Raw genomic sequence first — 24,630 nt, 5'->3', positions numbered from 1 at the left:
CCTGATTGTTTTCTCGGGCTATATGGTGAAATTCGAGCCCCTCAAACCGAGCTGACATTTTGAGGACGATGTTGCGATAAGCTGCCATTTTTGGATCCTTGGCATCGAAGTCTCCATTTATTTGGGATATCGCGAGGTTCGAATCCCCGCGCACCTCTAGGCGTTGAATGCCCATGGATACTGCCATCCGGAGACCATGTAAAAGGGAATCGTATTCGGCTGCATTGTTGGAGTCCGTGTACATAATCTGGAGTACATATTGAACTGTGTCTCCTGTGGGGGATGTCAAAATGACGCCGGCCCCAAGTCCGGCCAACATTTTGGAACCGTCGAAGTGCATGATCCAGTTTGAATATGTGCCGTACTCTTTAGGGAGTTCGGCCTCCGTCCATTCTGCGACGAAGTCGGCCAAAACTTGCGACTTGATAGCTCGACGTGGCCTATAAGTTATGTCGAACGGGAGGAGCTCGATGGCCCATTTTGCAATCCGGCCCATTGCGTCACAGTTGTTTATAATATCGTTGAGTGGTACTTCCGATGCTACTGTGATTGAACACTCTTGAAAGTAGTGTCGTAGCTTCCGGGATGCCATGAATACCGCATATGCCATCTTTTGATAATGTGGGTACCGTGATTTGCATGGGGTGAGGACAGTGGACACATACTAAACCGGCTTTTGAAGGGGGAATTTGTGTCCGTCCATTTCCCGTTCGACGACGAGTACTGCGCTGACAACTTGATGGGTTGCTGCAATGTACAATAGCATTGGTTCGCCGATGTTTGGCGCGGCCAGGACGGGGTTTGTTGCCAATATGGCTTTTATTTCCTCGAGTACGGCCATGGCGGCATCCGTCCACTCGAAGTGTTCGGTGCGCCGAAGGAGGCGATAGAGGGGTAGCGCCTTTTCTCCCAACTGGGAGATAAAGCGGCTTAGAGCCGCCATGCATCCGGTTAATTTTTGTATTTGTTTGAGGTCCTTTGGGATATCCAATTGTGACAAAGCTCGGATCTTGGCTGGATTTACTTCGATTCCTCTACCGGATACAATGAAGCCCAAGAGCTTTCCGGCTGGAACGCCGAAAACGCATTTTTCTGGATTTAGCTTGATGTCATATGCTCGGAGGTTGTCAAATGTAAGCCTCAAGTCGTCTACTAGAGATTCGACATGTTTTGTTTTTACGACCACATCATCCATGTATGCCTCTACTGTTTTGCCGATCTGGTTTGCCAGACATGTCTGAATCATGCGTTGATATGTTGCGCCGGCGTTTTTGAGCCTGAAAGGCATTGTGTTGAAACAGAATGGGCCGTATGGGGTGATGAATGCTGTTGCGGCTTGGTCTGACTCGGCCATCTTGATTTGATGGTAACCGGAGTATGCATCGAGGAAGCACAACGAATCGTGTCCTGCAGTGGCGTCGATAATTTGATCGATGCGGGGGAGGGGGAAGGGATCCTTTGGGCAAGCCTTGTTAAGGTCTTTGAAGTCAATGCACAGGCGCCAGGATTTGTCCTTCTTTGGTACCATCACCAAGTTTGCTAGCCAGTCCGGATGTTTTATATCTCTGATGAATCCGGCCTCCAATAGTTTGGCTAGCTCCTCTCCCATTGCCTGTCTCTTGGGCTCAGAGAAACGCCGAAGGGCTTGTTTGACAGGTTTGAATCCTTTTAGGATATTTAAGCTGTGTTCGGCCAGCCTGCGTGGGATTCCTGGCATGTCTGAAGGGTGCCAGGCAAAAATGTCCCAGTTCTCCCGTAGGAATTCTCGCAGTGCGGCGTCTACATCGGGGTTTAATCGTGCCCCGATGGAAGCTGTTTTATTGGGGTCTGTTGGATGGACCTGGAATTTGACTATTTCATCCGCTGGTTTAAAAGAGGTGGACTTGGATCTTCTGTCGAGTATCACATCGTCCCTATTTACCGTGGAGCGCAGCGTAGTCAGTTCATCAGCCGTTAGGGCTTCGGACAGTGCCTCGAGGGCCAATGCGGCTGTCTTGTTTTCGGTGCGGAGTGCTAGGTCCGGATCACTAGCGAGAGTGATGATTCCGTTCGGCCCGGGCATCTTGAGCTTCATGTACCCGTAATGGGGTATTGCTTGGAAGATTGTAAACGCTTCCCGCCCCAGCAGAGCGTGGTATCCACTACTAAATGGGGCCACTTGGAATGTGACCTCTTCAGACCTATAATTATCCGGCATGCCGAACACCACATCTAGTGTGATTTTTCATGCACAGCGCGCTTCCCGACTGGGGATTATTCCTCTAAAGGTTGTTCTGCTTCGCTCAATGCGGTTCCAGTCTATTTCCATTTTTTGAAGGGTTTCCTCATAAATGAGGTTCAATCCGCTCCCTCCGTCCATGAGTACCTTGGTGAGGCGAAAGTCGTCCACTATAGGACTGAGTACCAATGCGGCTGGTACTCGAGCTGTTCGGAATTTAGGTTCATCACTGGCATTAAAAGTAATAGTCGTGTCACTCCATGGGTTTATTATTGCTACTTGATAGACTTCGGCGAGGCTGCGGAGTGTTCTTTTTCGCATATTATTTGATGCGAAAGTCTCGAAGATTGTTAAGACTGTACTGGAGTCCCTGAGGTGGCTTTCTGCGGCCTCCGGAATTAGGAGATCTTCGCCCCTTTTAGCCACCTGCCGGAGTATCCAACATGCTCTAAGGCTATGAGTTGGTGTGGCGTCCTCTGTACTATGAATTTTACAGGGTCCATTAAGCCATCCCTCCAGTACGGTTCCATGCCCTGTAGAGGGTTTTGGTTTTTTGGTTTTTAACCCGGGTGTCTGATGATGATGCACCCTTTTATTTCGGACGAGATTTCTATTCAGGGCCGGATTGTCCCAAAATTTAGTTTCGGTTTTTCGGGCGCTTTCCATCGCATAGTACTTTTGTACTATGGATGCCAAGTCAGCGAAGCGTGTAAGATCACGACGACCTGTGGCGTTGAGGATTCCCTTGTCCGTGCAATTATTGCAGAAGATTGAGATTGTGTCTTCCTCGCGGCAGTCCTTTATCCTGTTCATAACCAGGAGGAACCTTGCCCAGTAATGATGTACTGTTTCTTCGGGCTTTTGCCTGATTTGGGATAGATCGCTTATGTTCGGGTGGGTGGGTGGAATTAAGTTCGAAACTTCACCCAATCTAAGACTCAGAGGCCAAGGAGTTTCTGAACTCTGAAGTTTGGATTCTTGGATGTTGTCTAGTGAATCTAGCCCGTTGCCTGATTCTAAGTTCAGGTCTTGAGTTACATCCTCCCCTCCGCGGGTATCCGGCTTGAAGGGATCGGGAATCCGGACGTAGCTAGTCCTTAAGATAGATGAAGAGTCGCCGCAATGTGCCTCTACCACAGCAACGTGATGGGTGACTTGGGGAGAATTAATTTCTCTTAGATCGGGTTTAATCCCAATCTAGTCATAATCCGTAGTGACCCCCAAGGCGGCGATGCGATCCGAGAGCTCGTTTACGGAAGAGAGCTCCATTGGATCTAACTGCTCGACGAGTTCTGAGCTGACGTGAAGATTACTTTTGATGACCCGAGAGGTCACCGTCGGCGCAACGGCCGAATAGGCGGTCATGAGAAAACCGCCTAGCTGGAGAGTTTGCCGACAGCCAAGGCTCCCTTAGTAACGGCGCCGTTTTTAAAGACGGGAAAAGGCATCCTTCCTGATTGCAACAGCACAGAGGAACTCTCAATGAAAGCACCAATGTCGGTGTCAAAACCGGTGGATCTCGGGTAGGGGGTCCCGAACTGTGCGTCTAGGCCGGATGGTAACAGGAGGCAAGGAACATGATGTTTTACCCAGGTTCGGGCCCTCTTGATGGAGGTAAAACCCTACATCCTGCTTGATTAATATTGATGATATGGGTAGTACAAGAGTAGATCTACCACGAGATCAAGGAGGCTAAACCCTAAAAGCTAGCCTATGGTATGATTATTGTATGATGAAGTTGTCCTACGGACTAAAATCCTCCGGTTTATATAGACACCGGAGAGGGTTAGGGTTACACAAAGTCGGTTACAATAGTAGGAGATCTAAATATCCGCATCGCCAAGCTTGCCTTCCACGCCAAGGAAAGTCCCATCCGGACACGGGACGAAGTCTTCAATCTTGTAACTTCATAGTCCTGGAGTCCGGCTGAAGGTATAGTCCGGCTACCCGGACACCCCCTAATCCAGGACTCCCTCAACCACCTAGCCCCAAGGTTCCCAAAGCGGCGCCTTCAAGAAGGGAACGACACCGTGAGCGTCGTCGCCGCCCAACAAAGTTAGGGCTTTCGCCCGGGAGACCTAGGGGAAGGGGAGGTGAGGGGATCGGTCCATACCAACGCCTCCAAGGAGGGGGGACGGCGCTCTCGGGTGTCGCCGTCGACGCGGCCGGCCATGGCTGACCAGGGATTTCGCCCGAACTAGATCCCCGCCACCAGCAGCGCCTCATGTACAGAACCGACGACCCAAGGAAGCGTGACCCGATGAGGTTGGCCTGCACGCCGAACAGGGGAGGAGGGGAGGCGCCAGATCACGCGCACCGGTCCGCCGCCGGCCGCCAACGACCACCAGACCCCGACGCCCGCGCGGCCGGGACGCCAGATCCACCGCCAGCACAGCTGCTAGCCGGTCGTGCCTTGCCAATGGAGCGGCAGCTCCAGATCCGGGGTTCCTCACGTAGAGGCAGGGCAACCGAGGCCCCGCCGCCACCATACTTAGCGCCCGGGGCTTGCCCGGCGGCTACCTCGGGCGGAGGCGAGGAAGGGAAGCGGAGGAGGGGCGGTTAGGGAGGAGGAGTAGGGGTGGCTAGGGTTGGGAGGGAGGGAGGAGGAGGGGCCGCTAGGGTTGGGAGGGAGGGAGGAGGAGGGGCCGCTAGGGTTGGGAGGGAGGAGGAGGAGGGGCGGCTGGGAAGGAGGAGGTGGGGGTCTGATCGGAAGGGGACGCGGTGCGAGGTCTGATCGGAAGGGGACGCGGACGAGGAATCGGTGGCAGAGCGGATGGAAAAGAAGCGGATGAAATGAGGGCAAATAAGGTTTACCGACGTCGTCCAGCTTAAATAGTCAAGGATTGGCCCCTCGGGTGGCGTGCCTGCAATGAGTGTGGGCACCAAACCGATGACTTTCTCGACAGACCAACGGGTTTTCACGTGGGTCCCACCAGTCAATCCGACGTGGCAGATGTGTACATGCGGTTCCAAATCCACCCCACATATGGGCTGGATTTGAGGGTTGCTGGACATAGGGGACGACTTCCGGGGGGTCTAGTTTGGTGTCGTTTTTTGTTCGGACAACGTCCAGACTGTCGTCCGAACATATAGGGGGAAGTGGAGGTCCGGTCAGAGAGATGCTCTTACTTTAGATATCAAGTTCCTCGCAATTATCAATGAAGTGTGTCATGCACCTATTTTGATTTTTTATATACTACTTCCTCCGTCACGATTTAGAAGGCGTACATGAGAAATCAATGGGACCAAGGTAGTCCACGATTGGCTCTAGTTTTCTTTGCATGCGACTGAAAAATAGCAGCCTAGTTAATAGCACAGCGCCTAATTGCTTGAAAAATCAATGTGCAGCAACCCCATGGCCACTAAACGAGCAGCCCTCATGCATGCATTGGTGGAGACCGATTCCACCCTGACGTGAGCAGCTTGGAATTCACACGGTTGCATGCATACCCAAGCCTCTATTCCAGGCAAAGTTTTCGCCCTGACGTTTAACCACTTGGTTGAAAGCAACTTGTGGGCATTTCCTTCCTTGACACGTGTATTACTTTGGGATATGGTGGGGTAGAAACCAGTATGTGGCTGTAAGTTTTTGATTCAAATTTTTTGAACTCCATTGCTTCATCGCTGTGTAGTCATCGTGTAGCTCTAGCGTTTGGTTTTCTTTTGGGTCTTTTTGACCGCCGTTCTAGCGTGTAGGCTGTTTGAGCATGGGGCTTTTCTATCTTCCTTCCTTTTGTATGTACCGCTCTAGCATGCAATGCCTTGGGTATATGTGGCAGAAAAAGTCTATGTGGGTGTTTGCATGGCATGAGAAGCACGTATGTCGGGGGTGTGCGTCTGCGTGTAAGTACGAGGCGAGAGAAGTACGTAGTCCTTTCAGCGGTGCATGCATGTGGTCGAGTGTGGACATGCCGCGTGTCTGAGTGGACGACCAATCGGAACTGCCGGCAACGGTGATCAGGCGATTCGCGAGCGGCTGCATATGCATGGGCCGACATGCGTTGTCCCTTGCTGCTGCCGCCGCGTTACTCTTTGTCCCATGTGATTGGCTACGTTTGTTTGGCGGTTCTTCTTTGGATGGATCCCTGCATGGCCGGTGGTCACGTGCTTCATTTGGTCAAAGATTGCGGACATGCCGTCTCATGCGGGTTAGATGTTAATTGTACTATTTGATTTGTTCATCTTACCACTGTTACCTTCGTCTTCCTTATCTCTTCTTCTCGATGCTCCGCTCTCGATGATCGTGGTCGAATCCTCCACCCCCATATGCATCTATAAAAAGCTCTCCTTTCTCTTCTCCGTGGCTATCGTCTCTCGCTTTCACTCCGTTTACCGCCTCGCAGGCGTCCGCCTGTGAAGGAGGAGGTGCATGGAGGAAGATGAATGAGGAGGCGGGTGTGCGCGAGGGTGAGGGACTGTGGCGGAAGTGCACCAGGCTGTGGGCAGCCCAAGCTTCAAGGACGTCTCGCCACCGGCGATGAGCAAGGAGGAGACACAACGGCGTCACTGCCGTGCGCTCCGCAGCTCGCGCCAGGAAGTGACGGGAGTGCTTTCGGATCTTGTGCGCAACTCCTTCTGCTCCGACATCTAGCGTGCATGACGCGTTGGCGGCGAGGGCGGGTCTTCCTGGCGTCCTGGTGCGTGTGCATGCCGTGGTGCCCCTTGGTGCCAGCTAGGATTGGGCTGCTGGTTCTGTGTCGTCGAGACGGAGAGGAAGCGGTTGGTCTTGAGCGCGGCTAAGCGGCACGGGACCGAGTGGAGCAGGAGCTGGCTGTGGTCGGGCGAGTTCGGCTGCTGCGGATGAGCAGTTGCAGCTGCTCGATGGAAATCATTAGCTTGGCGAAATATTGTTCTGCTTTCTTAATTCCCACGCCACGCATGCGACCTCGCTCTTCGCCCTTCTCCATGTAGCGGTGACGGAGCCATTTCCTTCCTTGGTTAGGCGAGGGCGCGAGGACAGCCAGGTCACAGCAGCACGCGGATGAGGGCACGAGGCGCGGCGGTGCTATCTCCGATCTTCTACCCCGAAACGACGGAGGAGGAGGCTCTCAACGATTCATGAAGGGATGGCGCGCGATGACTTGAGGGAGGCACGCGAGCTGCTCGCATCCTGGCACAACGCTCGCGGCTAGTGCAGGAGTTTGCATCACTGATCTGTCCCTTTTCCTTTACAGCTTTCCTTCTGTTCTTGCATCTGTGTGAATGAATTATACCATGTACGTGTGAATCTGTTAATGCATGTGTGCTAGAAGCGATTTTGCATGGTACTACATATTTGATACAAGAAAATTATTAAACTGACGAGTAAAATTTTGAAGATGCTATGCGATTCTTTTTTTGTATTTGCGATGATGATGATGACATGGACTTGGTTTAGGATTTAGTAACATCATCACTTAGATGCCAAATAGTTTAATCCCTAGCTAGGAAGTTGTTAACATAATCCCTCAAGGCCCATCATTAGGAAAATGAGCTTATTTTGCATAGTTTGCTACGCAAAAGTGATGTGGAAGGAAACATTTGTTTCCACCAAACAAGGCCTACTAATTAAGCTCCGATAATGAAGAGGAATCAGACCCATCCACGAAGATTACTTGGCATATAAACTTGCCATGATCTTGATGAAGTATACTGCAGATGTATTATCTTGCTATATATCAACAATCAGCGAGTTGACGATTACATACATAAAACTCGCAATGATGAAGCACTCCATGACAAATAACAGTAAATAAAAACTGAGAACTTGATGTCAGTGCACAGCTTTATCCCCTCCCCTCCCTACTATCCACTCCCCATCTGATACATACTACTACTGTTTAGGAATTATATTCTGCTCTATGATGTCAATGCACACTTTTATGTAAATTCTGTTATTTCAGTACCTGCAAATGTAAGTGTACATTTTGTTATTTCAGTACCTGCAGTGTAAGTGTTATTATTATACCACAAGTTCACACATAGTAGACCTTGCTGTCAAAATTCATGTTTCCAAGCTTTGAGATCATCTATGTAGATTCATAGCATGAACAGACTATTTGCACATATAATTATATATAAACAATCAGCAGAAACTTCCACGTTAATCATCAGAAGCAGTTTAATTGCACTATTAGCACTATTTTGTCCTAATACTGCCAGTTACCAAGATCATTCCTTGTAGGAAGTAATTGATATGTGCTGATACAAGGACGCCCTATATTTAAAAAGTATGCTGGGAGCTATAATAGCACCAGTTACGAAAACATGCAGCTAATATTTATGTGGAGTGTGCAAGCTCTTTGATGATGATATAAGTAGGAGGAGTTCACGGTTTTGGGTGTTTTGTGTACTTGGAACGAGGCATATGTGATTGAGCTTTGTGATTTCAGGTGCCAAAACAGTAGTACAGTGTCATGATCATATTAGGAAGCTGAGTGTTTAAGACAGGCAGAAATACTGGCGCGCATATGCAACGATTTTTTTGATGTGGTGCCCCTTCGTATGCATCCACTGCGCCCATTGAATGAAGTCTGTATCATCAGTTACACAGGTAGCTGCCCACCTATGGAATGGCTAGAACACTTTGCAAAGGTGCTCTATCATTTCGATATTGGTCCTAACCCCACAGGGGGGGTATATCAGGATGATTTGATTTCAAGCTCCGATCACGTCTCTACTCCCGTTTGAACTTCTCTGGTATCTTGTGTGTCTTTCCACTGTGCAAGTCCCCGTCATGTTAGTTACCTTTTAGTACACCATGTTCAGTTACAATAAGAGAATCTTCTCCGGAATGTAATATTGTTTTCTTTCCATCTAAGTTGTATGCCATCTGTAATATAGTTATGAATGCAAACCTTTTCTCTTAAAATGCCTCGTGGGATGATTACAATGCAATTGTTTCCCTTTAGTTGCCATCTGATGAAAAAAGTGTACACGCATAATATTCCAATACTTACATTACCCCCTATTAACGGGTGCGGTGTGCCGCTGCGCAGGGTTTGCTAGTACAGTACTAGTAGAAGTAATTGCATTGGCGCCTTAAATCTTGTCTATTTTGGAAACGCACATAAATTTAACTGTGCCTTCTAAACCGTGACGGAGGGAGTACAACACACTGTGTAAAACTCGGAAATAAATCTGGATGAGCAAGACAAATAACCCTTAGCGAGCTCCATGCACGTATACCATCATCCATCGTTTTCACGAGAGCAGACATGTTTGCGTGTGTAGGAGACGAAATCCCGGGCTTCTCGGGTATGAATTGGCCGCCCGAGTAGGCGAGCGGTGGAGCTGGTCCGAGCAGCACACCTGCGCACAGCACACCTGTGATATCTCGGGCTCTCGGCTAGCCTAGCCGGAAAAGGGCAGCTCACCCAACCCGCGCGCGCCAGCTCGCGGGTTGCTGCGGCTGGTGGTGCTGCCCGTCCTTTTCTCGTCCAAAATTTGAGTTTCTTGTGTTAATATGATGTCAGGCTCAGGTATTGTTAGATCATTTTTTTTCCCGCAGTTTGTGTAGCAATGGCAAAATATGTGTGTGAAGTTTCTACACATGACCTTTAGTCTTCTTTAAACCTTTCACAGATAACAAATTAGGCATAATGGTAAAAACAAATATGCAAACATGTATCGGTCAGGGGGGGAAAAGGACTACTAAAAGGGTGTCACAGGATCGATCGGGCAGAGCAAATTGTTTGACTCAAGCGCAATGTCTTATTCAGATTTATTTCCAGACATGAATAGCTACAACTTGCAAATGAATATGATAGTTACAATTTACAATTATTACACATGAATGGAAGATGCAGAGCACCTGCTGCACATCACAATGGATGCCGGTATTGCTACAAAGAGTTCTTCAGCTAATATAGCCATCCTGAACAAAACTGTTACGTATGTACTTCCAAATTCCAATCCACACTCTGCAAAAGGAGAAACCGTGACAAGCCATAATGTACACCCTCACCCATTATATGCTTGAACTGATCTAATGCTCCATTTTCCCTGTTTTCCAGTAATCCAATGTTTCCAACTTCCAAATTCTAAACTTATCTGATCATTTTTCCTTCATCACAACTACACTAGCAAAGCAACCCAGACAAGAGATCCTGTTCACTGATTGACTGGGTGGCCACCGTCGAAACGGCTGAATTTGTGCACCGTCTTGAAACTAGAGAGCTTCCGGGCCTTCAGGGATCAGCTCATACCCGTGCGGCTTGGTAAATCTCTTCCCAGATTCAACTGGAATGCACTTGAGGATCACGGAGACAATCATACTAACTGAGCCAAGAACGACGCTGAGCGACCATAGTTCCAAACTCAACGGCACGGTGTTTGCGAAAGTTCCAAGAAGTTCCACTATGATCACTTGGAATATTACTGTAGCTGTCAGTATGCCGACAAAGATCCAATTTCTGAATATCCCTCGGAAGACGTTGATCTTGTCCATTTCCCTGCTGTTTATTTCGTTGAAAACCTGGAAGCATGGCAGCATATTAAATACAAATTTCTCGTTAAAATGATGCACTGATTCCTACAGCTTCACTGCAAAACTCATTTTTGAGTTACCAGACCATATTTGTACATTGTCGCATAGATTTTCAAATATGATTGGACAATATGAAACCTGAAGTTTCAAATAAAAAGAGCCCACAGAACCAGAACTGAATATCCATTTCTGAGCCCGGGCTCATCTGCACCCGGTGAACAGTAAAAACTAAAAGACCCGAACTTTATATATTAAGCTCGCGCCTACTGGTGATACAAACATTTGGTCATGTTTTCTAAAGAACCTACATATAAGTTTGAGGTTAATTTTGAGAAAATTATCTAGGATCAAGGGAACAGTTTAACACATGAACATAGAGAGAGAAATAACAATGACTTCAGAGTTAAATACTGTGCCCGCAAGGAAAACAGTTACTGATTAGTAATGTGCATAATGACATGTGACGACTTTGAAACCTTGCTGAACAAAATAAATACGCAGAAGCAACAAATATCTTTCCATGTAAAATTAACTCCACATACCTGGCAAAAGACGAAAGAGTTGAATATGAGAGTATTGATCGTTTTATCGGCTGTTGGACCTTCAATATCAAGGAGTCTCTTTCCAACTATCATGAGGGTGCCCAATACAAGGAGCTGATACAAAGCCTGGCCAAGAATATTTCTCCACATAACCTTAGTGATAAAACTATCTCCGCGCCTTACAGGCGACCACTTCATCATCTCATCATTTGGCGGTTCTGTTGCTAAGGCCAACGCTCCCAATGTATCCATGATCATGTTAACCCATAGCAACTGGACAGCAGTAAGAGGTGCAGTCCCTGTAAGTTAATTCAAAGTGTCAAATATGAAATGGTTCTGAAAAGGTACATAAGTAAGGAGATAGATCACAAGTTGGTGCACATGAATTTCGTTCCGCATAAGATGCACAGAAATTCCTTCTGTGAGCAACATGTAGACAAGCTCCAAGGCAGTCATTGGTTGGATCAAGAATATCATACTGGTAGAGAGTGTGCAAATACCTATGACACACGCCGAGACAAAATTCACTATCAGAGCCACTATATTAACTGTAAGCTGGAACTGCACAAACTTTTGGATGTTCACGTAAACTGCACGCCCCCATCTAGCAACATTTATGATAGTTTTGAAATTGTCATCCATTATTATGACATCAGCGTTCTCTTTTGCGACCTGCATCAAATACCATGGTTAAATACTTGATCACAACAAAGTCTTATACACAGCTTAAATGGTACTGTAAAATGATTACTAGTATATGTTTTTTCAAGACAATGCGAAATGAATATTGTTTCAATCCAGGGCAGAAATTGACATCACCCAAAAGAAATGAGAATGGAATTTTTTCACTTATGGGTTTTGAATTGCATAGTTGTGCATCTCAATAGAATCCAAAAAAAAACATCATAGTTGTGCAACATGTCTACCATCACGAATAGGGAAATCAGTTTAAGTTATCTAGTGAACAGTGTATGCAAGGGTGCTTACTCTTATTTAAATTTTGGGTCATCTAAGTTGGCTCCTGCTACTATTACACGTCAAAGATCACTACATAATCTATGAAATGTTAATACAGCATGGTAGCACATAGAAAATATTTCTTATAGACAACTGAGACAGAGTTTCAGACTGTCTGCACTCTGCAGTAGATCTTCAAACTGAAGTTACTGAACCTTTTTTTCAAGGACAAGTTACTGAATGGTGATCATGGAAGCCTAAAACAGCATACATTAGACAGAAACATCAAGAAGTACCTCAGTGCCAGCAATACCCATTGCCAGTCCAATATCTGACTCACACAATGCCGGGGCATCATTGGTTCCATCACCAGTAACTGCAACTACCTCTTGATACATGCTTTTCAGGCTTGTTACCAATTTGAACTTGTCCATAGGCAACGAACGGGCCATTACCTGTACTTAGGAAGTAGATTTAGGTAACACTGGACCTTCAGATCCATAAAAAAATTAGTGGAAAGCAAGCGTGTTAAGTAAAAGTAAACCTGAATTTTAGGGAGGAGCTCCCTCAGTTCATCCTCGCTCTTACCGTGAAGCTCTCGTCCTTCTATCGCTATGCCATCCTCGGTTAATATCCCACATTCCTTGGCAATGGCTTTTGCAGTGTTGATGTTGTCTCCGGTAACCATCCTTACCGTAATACCAGCAGCCATGCAGGTCATTACTGCATCCCTGACACCCGGACGAACTGGGTCCTTGATACCAAAAAGCGCTATTAGCGTGTATCCATTTTCTGGTATAGTTTGCTCGTCAGAAAATTCATTAAGATCCTGAAATGCAATGCAAAGTGTTCTCAACGCCTCAGAAGCAAATGAATTGATTATGTTCAAGACATTTTGCTTCTGCATATCTGACAGTGGTACTATATCCCCTTCACCGTTCAGCATGGTATCACAGTGTTCTAGAATAATTTCTGGTGCACCTTTACAGAAGGATCGGAAGCCTCCATTTGGTAAGTGTATTATCACTGACATCTTTTTCTTGACTGAATTGAAAGGCTCTACTCTTACTCTTCGAATCTTATTGTATTCAGTATATCGATCTCCTTCTACGGTCAAGCCAAACTCCAACAATGCTGCTTCAGTTGGTGTGCCCAAGATGGTCCTTTTGCCATCATCTCCCTTCACCACCTCAGATCCGGTGTTCACGAATATGCCTTGTATAAGTATTGCCATAGATCTTTCTGAAATTACAGATTTTAGCTCGGTGATTTTTGAATCACCATTAACTGACTTGGATATATTGCCGATCCAAACCATATCGACAATCATGTGGTTGGTTGTCAAAGTTCCTGTCTTATCAGTGCAAATACAGCTGACTGAACCCATCGTTTCACACGCCGCGAGATGCCTGACTAGTGCTTTGTCATTCATCAACTTCTTCATGGCAAATGCAAGACTAAGGGTCACAGCCAACGGTAGACCTTCAGGGACTGCGACTACGATGATGGTCACGGCAATAGCGAAGTAGTTGACTATCGTCAATGCATCGTTTGCCGACCAATTCATCAAACCGACATCCATTCCCTTGTTAACCAAGAACCTTGCTAGAAGTACTACAAATGTGAGAATAGCAAACACAAGTCCAATCTGTCCAATGATCGTAGCCACACCATTGAGCTTAACTTGCAAAGGAGTCTCATCCACTCCATTGTCACTAAGAGTGCCCATGATTTTCCCCCACTCGGTACGTGAACCGACGGCAGTGACAAGCATCTTAGCCGTCCCATCAACCACCTTACTCCCACCATGGAGAAAAGGCTTTTCTTCAGAAACTTGAATTGGCTCACTCTCACCTGACAAGCTAGATTCATCTACCAGTAGACAGTAGCCAGATATAAACAAGCCATCTGCAGGAACCACATCACCAATCGAAAGATGCAAGATGTCGCCGACGACCAAGTCTTGAATCAAAACCTTCTTGGTTTTCTTATCTCTAGTAACAAGGACATATATTTTCTGCTTCTCACGGTCCAGCTCCATAAACTTCCTTGACTGCTTGTAATCACTGGAGGCAGTAACTAGTACCACCAACAAAATGCTGAGTATTATGCCAAGACCATCATATATACCCTTCGGCCACCCCTCGGTGGCTAGGCCAACAACCAGAGAAACCAGAGCACACACTATGAGAATATTCAGAGTCAGGTCATGTAGTGCATCCCACACAAACATCCAGAAGCTTCTAGCGGGCTTCTCGGCGTGCATGTTAGTACCATACAGTTTCTGTCTGGTTGTTATTTCAATTTCATTGACACCATCTTGCAGAGAGGCTTTGATTTTCCTAGATATTCCGCTGGTTCCACCATGCAGCTTCAAGATTGTCGAATCTTCGCGCATGCCAGTAATTTCTGCCAGTTCATCCGGGCTGATAGAAAATCCTTCCTCAGCAAGCTCATGTGTTAAGTGGTATTGTTTTACGCCTGCGTGATTAAAGGATAAAAAGTGGAATCAACATAGTAGTTATGACAAGATCAAAAGGCACATGCTACTTCACGATCAGTTGACGAGACCTCACCATTGATAAAGTGCAATGCTGCCCTGTGCACATTAATCACAACCTGGACTTTTCCCTGGCAAATAAGCATCTCTAATTAGACCAAATAAATAATTGGCTTCCTGATACTGAAAATATGAAACACTTCTTTTTTGTAGTTTAATTAGAGTAACCAAAGTAGCCTAAACAATATAGCCACCCAAATAACATGAGTAGATTCCACTTTTTGCCCCCTAAGATGGCAAGAGTGACAGTGACCACATTTAAAGAACTTGCCACTAATATATAGGATTTAAAACTTGAATACCAGAACGTACCACTTTTACTGTTTGCCCCATTCTGATAAGATTGGCTTGCGCATCAGTTGTAAATGACAGATGACTTGGTTGCAAAACTTGAAATTTTGGGTGATACTTATTCATGCAAATTTTATATTATCTTTAAATTCCTAATTTTATTTTCATTTACATTAAACCAAATAAAAAATCCTCAAGAGATTTTAATCTAACTTAAAAAAATCCTATAAGTATATAATATATTATACTACACACATTATGATTTTTTGTGCAGATTTCATTTCAATAAAATTTAATTAATTTGAATTTACTTCAAAAAATCAGTTTAAACCTTAGTGCTAGGCCTTTCTCCAAAAAATATATTCTCCCCTATAAATAAAATGTTGAATTATATACTTTTAAATTCTGAATTGAATGGATCTTCATCATATATTAAGTCTTCAAGACATCATTCAACCATCTACACATTAGCTTGACAGGCGAGCCATGCTAGTCAAGGGGTCACAAGCGGTTAAACATGGAACATTTTGGTATTTAGGTTTTAAATTTGATACGTTGATGAAAAGTTCTTTCAATGGGGTTTTCTTTTCAGAGTTTCCAGCTTGTAAGGTAAACGACGGAATTTACTCAAATAATAATCGTCACCTATATTACCATGATAGGATATTTCCGACATGGCAGTCATTCGGTTGACGACTTCCTAAAATTGTTGTGTAAGTCTAAAAATGGTCTCTCGATTGCAAAACTAGGAAAACCTAGCCCTCAAATTGTAAAGCTATATATATTTGGTCCCTCGTACCGCTATAGTGGTACGAGTAATGGTAGTGGCTTGGTTTTAACCTAAACTTGACATGATGACAAGTTATGACCATTGACCTTGCCTCATCAACGTCCACCTAGGGCGTGTTTGGTACGTCGCATAGAGCCCAACCAGGCCCGCACAGGAGAATTTGGCTTGTTTGACTGCTCGCATACACTATTTGGCCCGCATAGCACAAACTTTAAAGCAGCTCCTAGCCAGGCCCGCTAGGAACACCCGAGTCGGCAGTTTCTGGCGAGCCAGGCTCGGCCGAAGCAGGGGAGGGGAACACGGCGCTGAGCTCATGCGACCACGGAGAGGCGCGAGCTCGCGCGCATCTCCAAAAAATCGGCGGGAGGATTTCGAGTCACTTCCCGTTGATTCGGTCGCCCTATATTGCTCCCTTCGCCTCACCCTCGAAACTCCCGCTACTCATCTCCTTCCTTTCGAGCTTTCCCTCCGACGTGCATCGACACAGACGAGCTGGTAAGCGGCGCTCCTTCTCCGGCCTGCGGTCCACGGCAACGGTGACTCGTGTCCTCATCTTCTCCATCCGTTTCTGCGTCTTCCTCGAGCTGCAGTGATGGCCTCTGTGAGTTCAATCACCCCCTTCTTTGTACTCGTTGTAGCTAGATCTGAGAGCTTGTGGTACGGTTTGATGTTCGAGCTTGTGGTAGGGTTTGATCTGTGAGCACCTTCTAGCATGCTAGGGTTGTATCGTGTGCCGATCTGTGAGATTGTGATGTTGCGGTAGCTATTGGTGGTGGATTTGCATGCTAGGGTAGTGTTCAACACAATGGATTGGTAGCTAGTTGTGATGTATGCTGCTCATATGTGCTTTGTTGAGCTAAATTATTCGATAGTGTGTGATATGCTTATTGTCAATGTGTGGTGCGACTGTAGGAGATGACCACGCAAACGCAAGATCTTAGTCAGGCCACTGTCCTGTCCAAGAGCCAATTCCCTCCGTCCAATGTCGAGCACTCCCAGCCCCCCTCGATGACCAGATGCCTGCTGATTTAGATGTGTTTGAGGTTTCTGGCACGGGTCCTCCTTTTGTGCCTACAGCCTTTGTGCTCGCTGAGGCAACTGTTGCTGCTACGTAAACGGCAGCCACAAAGGCAGAGAAGGATGGTAGGGGGGGACATGAAGTGAGCCGTTCATGTCCACATTCGTGCTTAAAAAGATGTGTGTCTAGTGGGGTTAGGACTAACAAGGGCTTCAAGTAGGCGCACTTGAACACCATTGCGAAGTAGGTGTTCGAGTTCTGTGGCCAGGAGGTGACCTCCACCCAGGTCTACAACCACCTGAGGAAGTGGAGAGCGAGATGGATCACAGTGTCCAAGCTCAGAGACCTTAGTAGCGCCTCATGGGATCAGAACACTTGCTCGATCGTTCTGGAGGAAGAGCACTACACCGGCCACGTCACGGTTAGCTCACGCCCTCCTTGCTTTAAGCATGTCAACCATTGCCTTCTCGCAACTAACAACATTGTGTTTCTTTCTTAGGACCACCCCAAAGATGCGGAGTTCCTCAACACACCCATCCAGAACTACAACCAGATGAAACACATCTTCTCCTTTGGGATGGAAACCAGCAAGCATGCCATGGGCTCCGGTGCAAGCCTCTCGGTTCACCCGTGCCTGAGTTCCCAGACACCCAGGACGCAGAGGCAGTCCTTGATGGCCCTGACAAGCCCTTTGAGAACATCCCTGTGCTTGATAGGAAGAGCAAGAAGGGGGACTTGATGGAGGAGGAGATTAGTGTCTTCACCAGCATGACTGGGGACGTGAAGGAGGTGGCAACCGCCCTATGGGAGAGCAAGTCCATCGACGTCCACCCTGACCAATACACCACCGTCATGGACCGTGGTGGCTTCAGCCAAGAGGCTATGATGGCTGCTTTGAGCCACCTGCTGGACAAAAAGGCCCAGGGTGTTGAGTTTGATGCCATGGCAGACGCTCACAGGGTGCTCTAACTCAGGAGCTGGCTGGGCAAGCACTACTACTAGTGTTGCCTCTGGTGCCGATTACTGCGTTCATGATCCTCGATGGTGATGGCGATGGCGATGGCGGTGCCGACGATGATGACGATGACGACATACATTTTGTGTAGCTAGGGCTTGAAAACTACTTGATGGTCTATATATTTTGCTTAGGTGGTATATACTAACCCCTCACACTGATGACGAACTTGTGGTGGTAGGATTACACCCTCTTTTGGATGTGATGGTAGGATGACACTATAGTAGATAGGTTAAACTTGCTATGCCATATGATCAGCATGCTTAATATTGCTCTTTTGCTCCTTTGCTTGCTGCTTGTGTGCTTCTTTGCTTGTTGCTTGAACTGCTGCTCTTCTGCACTGCTAGGACAAGTGGTATGTGCATGGTGCTCATCGGGAGGGCTTAGGGGTTTACAGTAGCAGGTAACAAGTAATAGGTTACAAACACAGCAGCCATGCGGCAGAGGACGCTTACTCCAAGTTTGTTCGAAAGTAAGCATGCAATGTTGAAGTTGGCAAGGCGGCATGACACTTTGGGGTGAAGAACTTCGTCATCATCGTGCAGTTTGTCGCCATTGCAGTGCTATGGCATTGGTGTGCTAGCTGTGATCCTGTGTAAGGTGCAGCGAGTAAGCTCACCACGTAGGGTACAAGGTTAGCACAACTCGCAGCATGTGTGCAACCAAACATCATGTAGTTGCGTGAGTTGAGACAATGCAGGACGACAAACACCATGCGAAAACATATCCCCTAATGCAGGCAGCCTCGATGCGGCAACCAAACAAGATGCAAATATTGTTTTTTTACCTGTTTTCCCTCAATCAGACCCAACTGAGACATATATGCTCCAAACTCTCATATCACAACCAAACAGGCCCCTAAACACATGTCGGCGGCCACAAGATGCGCCTGACATTTTTAGCGTCACAGTCAGCCCCTACACCCCAGGGGCATGCTGCTGCTAGGATAAGTTCAGCATGTGGCGTTGCTTTTCAGCAACTAACCATAACGCTTGCACGGCACGAGATATCATTTCTTGAAGCGGCGGCTTTTGTCGGAAAGATGATGGGCGGTGGCATATCTCCAAGGTGGTGCTTGGCACGACCAGGCTCATCACGTGGCACGCATTTGTGAAGATGGACGACAACCCACGGATGAACACGATGGCAAGCGCCGCCTCAGCAAGGTAGTTCCTAGGCCTCCCCGCAATCTCCAATCATACGACGGCAGCAACGGAAATGGAAGAAGTCACTATGACGGCGCACCGACTCCATGCATGCTCATTACGCCTCCTCTATGACCACATCGAGCGAATTGTACTTGTCTTCTCCAAGTCCGGCCAAGCTCCTCCACAATGCTCTTCATGCACGGTTTGGTTGCGCGCGCGAGGGGTGGGGGGGGGGGGGGGGGGGTTGAATCACGATTAAAAAAAAGGGGTCACATCATCCCGAAATCACCAAAATGTGTTTAAGGAATCCAAAGTATCTGATTTTTAAATTGAGAGCCTAGGTTTTCTGGTTTTGAAGTCGAGAGACCATTTCTAAACGTCCGCAAACAGGACCGGCCCAAAAATATTTCATTTTCTCTTGAATAATAACAGAGGACATAACAGTGGGCATGGACCGTGCCGTCACCTACCCTACTGTGTTACAATAATAATAGAATTGAGGTGATGCAAGTTGAGGTAGTACTGTATATGCTTGTATCACCTCAACTTGAATTGAATTCCATGTCACAAGCTGAGGTTGCGCAGTTGTTTTTCGAGGGATGAAGAATGAGCTGTTAGAATTATGTCGAATATTATTGTATAAGGTAGGTTACAGTTGGATTTGATTTTGGACTGTGTGTAGACAGGGTAGGAGTTGTGTCCTAATAGGACACTTGTATCCTAGGCCTCTCATATATAACGAGGATAGACACACGATGTAACCTATGCCAACATAATAGCACAGGCACGCGGGGGAGCCGGCGGCGTGTGCCGGCGCCCGGGCGGCCGGGGTGCGGTATTGTGACGGTGTCATGGGGAGGAGCGCCCGTAGTCATGCCCCGGGGATGTAGCCATATCGGTGAACCTCGTTAACAAATCTCGGTATTGTGCTTGTGTGATTGCTTGATCCTCGGTAGAAAGACGAAGCGCCTCGGTTTTATTCTAACAAGTGGTATCATGAACAAGGTTGCAAGGTCTGAAGGTTGCGGATCGTTGATTTAGAGGAGAGCGACAAAGACCGGCGGCTGTGGAGGTACGGCGTACGTGCAGCAGCGATCGGAGATCGACGCGTATAAAGCAATCGGAATCAGAGAAGCAGTTCACGTTAGAGTCGGCGAGATTAGAAGTTGCAAAAGATCGGAAGTGCGTGCGGCGGTAGCTGTGTTCGAGGTGGCAGGATCCGAGCGGAACACGTACAGCCAGCGGCAGCAGGGAGGCGGCTCGCGAGGCTCGACACACACGTGGCCGGCGTGCTAGCGTGCTTTCCATGCCGATCGCTCGTTGGAGGCTGGGGCTGGGCTAGATGCAGCAGCAGGCCCATGGCACTCAGATGGCCCAGGCGCAGCAAGCTAGACACGCAGGAGGTCGATGAGGGAGCAGCTTTGGTCGCTACAGGTCTACAGAAGGAGCTTCGGTGCATGCAGGTGACAGGAGATTTGTTAAAAGGAAAAGAGCAATCAAAAGTCAAGGGCAGGATCTAGGACACGTTATGTATTTGATGCTGTTTGTACTAGTCAAAAGTACATGGAGTGCATGCATCAGGAAGATACGTGATGTGTAAGAGGAGGACTGGTGTTGGCTGTTGGATTGCGATTATATTCTCGTGGTTCTAGACAATTACAAGGAATATCAAGGTGTCATGGGCAGCAGGGATGGTTCCTGTATAGTTTAGATGGTGTTGGCATGATCAGCTTGCTCAGGGGACTACGACAATCGGCAGAGTTAGGTTTGCAAGTATTGTCAGGGCCGTAGAGCATGGACGACGTGGACAAACAAATGCAGAGTCGTGCGAGTCCTGATGGTTTTAGCGAGAGAAGCCATTAGGTGAGCAGCGGGTGATCGGAGAGCCACACGGCAGGAGGACAACTGGTGGGGCGTGGTCGGACTGATGGCTTTTGGTCAGTTAGAACGTCCTACGACAGAGACGACAGTAAACTGGTGACGTGCGTATAAGGCTTGTGGAGCCTGAAGCGCGTCATGAGGGATCATGCAGACACAGGGCGTCAAGCAATGCACTGAGACGTGCGGGCGGACAAGATGCGGGGTGGAGCATGATTGCAGTCAGATAACTTCGGCTGGGTCGGACTAGACCGTCTGACGGATCGACGGGGATGTCGGTCAAAGCAGAAGACGACGGTGATTTCAGCGACGACGACATAGGAGCGTGATGCTGATGGTGACCGACTTCTGGGGCGTGGAAACACGTGGTGCGGGCCCGAGGGCTTGTGCGGCTTCGATAAGACTATGGCGCAGGGTTGATTCAAGGCAGTGCACACATGAGAGAGCTTGAAGTCGACGGGGCGCGAGGGTGGACTGATCATCTACCATGGAGTCATGTTGAAGGTGGAGCTGGAGTCTGATGGACGACTTCACTCCGAGCTGATGGAGGGGCTATGGCGTAAGAATTCGGAGAGTCGAAGCCTATTTCGGCAGGATAGCGAGAGACACGTGGATCGGACTGGGTACCAGTGGTCTGATGGAGACGTGATACTCGGCATCGGTCGGTGATGATCGGTGGTTCTCTGCAGTAGGGGTTTGAGTGGTGTGGGTTCACGGCCCGGGAGACTCGACCAGGACAGCAGAGGCTTGACGCGGTGATAGCAGCAAGGCGTGCGGTAAGCACGGGACACAGCGACAGGCCAGGGCACCGGTGGTCAGATATGTTGTTAGACAAAGTGTGCAGGGGGTGCTGAAGCAGTGTTGACGAGTACCGGATTCAAGTTGGTGACTGGGTCTATCGGTGCCGGAAGATGGACAGGAGTTGACCATGGAGAATCTGAGAAAGTGGCGGAGGGTCTGAAATTGTCAAAAGCTGAGAGAATACATGGCCATATATTCTATGGTGTTCAGTGCACATGGCAAAGTGCGGATGACAAGGCAGAAGGAGCCAGAGTGCTATAGCTATGGGACATGTCAGAGACTATCCGGGGAAAAAAGGATGAGACAACTGTGAATTTGACTCAAAGTGACACAGAGCGACGGTGAAATTCCTTCAAGTTTCAAACAGACGGTCATAAAAGAGCGGTGATGTTGAGTTCAGGTAACTCTTATATGTGACACCCAATATGTGAGTTGTTCATTTTTCACGCAGATTAATGATCGGTGTGTGATGGCGTTGAGCGGATACTCCGGAAATTGGGAGCACAAAGTAGAGTAACGAGGAACTTAATTTTTTGCTCGAGTGTTGACTGTGATGAAGACGAGAAGGGACTATAGTTGCAGGTGGAGTCACATGGAGTCTGGGAGTAGCAGCGATGCTCATGGTGTATCTCAAGTCCAATGTACATGGAGGTTCGACGCACGGACGAATTCAAGGTGGTGAAGAATATTCGCCAAGGTGGAGTTTGTTAGAATTATGTCGAATATTATTGTACAAGGTAGGTTACAGTTGGATTTGGTTTTGGACTGTGTGTAAACAGGGTAGGAGTTGTGTCCTAATAGGACACTTGTATTCTAGGCCTCTCATATATAACGAGGATAGACACACGATGTAACATATGCCAACATAATAGCACAGGCACGCGGGGGAGCCGGCGGCGTGTGCCGGCGCCCGGGCGGCCGGGGTGCGGTATTGTGACGGTGTCATGGGGAGGAGCGCCTGTAGTCATGCCCCGGGAATGTAGCCATATCGGTGAACCTCGTTAACAAATCTCGGTATCGTGCTTGTGTGATTGCTTGATCCTTGATAGAAAGACGAAGCGCCTCGGTTTTATTCTAACAAGAGCCCATCATGCGCGCCCCCAACTACTCGTGGCAGAGTTGACCATGAATTTTTCTCTGGTCGTGCAAAGCCAGCCAGCCGGCCGGTACGGACACAGTACGCACACGCCTTCGGCCACGAGAGGTCGAGAAGGATTCAAGCCAGGGAAGGCGAAACGTGCAAGCTAGGTCGTACGCGTGCGTGCAGAATCCAAGCCACCTTCCCACGACACACTTCAATTCAAACGAAGAGCGACGCGACACCCCATGCTGCGAGTTGGGGAATATTTCCACCATGAGACCGGGACGTACACATGCATATCCTTGTCACGACCCATGGTCACCGACGCACGCAGTCAGGACTCAGGACGAAGTTTCCTGGCACTTTCGCAAAGGCTTTGAACCAAGCCTCAGCGAAAGCGACGGCGCGAACCATTCGTGCGGCGTTGGCCTGGCTGGCCTCTTTGGGACCGCGGCGATCGGTGGCCGGAGATTGGAACGGGGAGGGAGGGAAATGGTGGGTGGGCGAAGGAGCGTGCGTGCGTACCAGGATCCTGCGGCGCTGGGCGTCGTCGATGGCGCCGAGGGCGGAGAACTCGCGGAAGCGGCGGCGGCGGTTGCGGACGACGAGCCCCACGGCGCGGCGCCACCGGAGGCGGGCGTCGCTCGGCGGGTTCTTGGCCGGGATGTGGAAGTACTCGTTCAGATAGCCCTCCATGCTCGCCCAGCTGCTCCCTCCTCCCTCCATGCCTGCCTGCTGCTTCCGCTCCTGTCTCTGCTTTCTCCGTTGGTTTGCCTCCTCTCTCCTCGGTCTCGGCAGCAGAAAAAAGAGAACGCAACCATGGAAACAGTATATATACACACATATTAGTATGGCCGGGAGGGAGACCGCCAAACAGTGGCGAATCTAGGAAGAAAATGAAGGGTAGGCTAAAGTCAACAGTGAGAAAACTAAGCTTTCTTTTTTTTAAAAAAAAACATGATGTCCCAACCTTGTTGTCAAAATAAGCTCAGAATTTCCCATGTTACTACTTAAAACATGTAGTATTAACTAGATTTTTTCTAGGATTTTTGAAAAAATATATGAAATTTTGAACTAAAATTTGAATTTATCTTGCAGAATAATCGTAATATCCCCATCTTGGTGTCCATATAAGTTAAGAGGAGGGATTACAACCACAATAGTTAAGGGAAGGCTATCTGGGTTCAAATTAGCTGGGTTAGGTTTAGGTTTAGTGCGAGGAGTACATGCATGCATACTCATTTTTGTACACTTCTTTTTTGCAAATAAGTTGCATTGGACACTAAATTAGTTAACAGTACATGAACTAGTGATCACAGTAGATAGAGGCTGGGCATTCACGTGTGGTGCCTGTTTTGTGTGCGTGTGTGGCGTTGTGTGTTTGCTAGTACGTACTTAATAGTAGATGTACTATTGAGCTGGGATGAAAGTATTTCTTTTGTTTTTTTTAGTTTGCATATAAGATTTGGTCAAAGTCAAACTTTATAAATTTTTTTGCGGGTAACTTTGTAAAATTCGACTAGCTTTGTAGGAAAAGATATCAACATCCACGCTATGAAATCAATAATATTAGATGCATAATGAAATTAATTTTCATAACATATAACTTAAATATTAGAGATGTTAATATTTTTTTATAAAGTTAGTCAAGCTTTAAAAAGTTTGACTTTAATCAAATCTTATATGCAGCCTAAAAAGAAACGGGGGAGTACTAGTAATAGTGGTAAAAAAATATTGTTATTTGGAGAGTAGGCTTGAGCCTGTTTAAGCCTGCTAGTAGACTCGCCACTGCCGCCAAACGAACAGTTTGAGAATCGAAATACATTTCTGCAAAGGCATTATAGTACGGGCGGGGAGACGGCGA

The 24,630-nt window shown here is 47.6% G+C and overlaps 1 protein-coding gene across 1 annotated transcript; it reads right to left on the bottom strand.

The window, feature by feature from the left end:
• Positions 1–9,891: 9,891 nt before the first annotated feature.
• On the bottom strand, positions 9,892–23,581 carry LOC123060920 (probable calcium-transporting ATPase 6, plasma membrane-type). Its single transcript, XM_044483787.1, has 7 exons — positions 23,292–23,581; positions 14,761–14,815; positions 12,729–14,665; positions 12,481–12,639; positions 11,728–11,899; positions 11,228–11,526; positions 9,892–10,673 (listed from the first exon to the last, which is right to left on the bottom strand). Exons 1-7 carry the CDS (start codon positions 23,490–23,492, stop codon positions 10,368–10,370), a joined length of 3,129 nt encoding a protein of 1,042 aa, XP_044339722.1. The 5' UTR covers positions 23,493–23,581; the 3' UTR covers positions 9,892–10,367.
• Between the last annotated feature and the right edge of the window lie 1,049 nt (positions 23,582–24,630).

This window comes from Triticum aestivum, chromosome 1A, assembly GCF_018294505.1.
Source record: "Triticum aestivum cultivar Chinese Spring chromosome 1A, IWGSC CS RefSeq v2.1, whole genome shotgun sequence".
NCBI classification, from domain to species: Eukaryota; Viridiplantae; Streptophyta; class Magnoliopsida; order Poales; family Poaceae; genus Triticum; species Triticum aestivum.
This window is presented reverse-complemented; position numbering and strand designations above follow the sequence as displayed.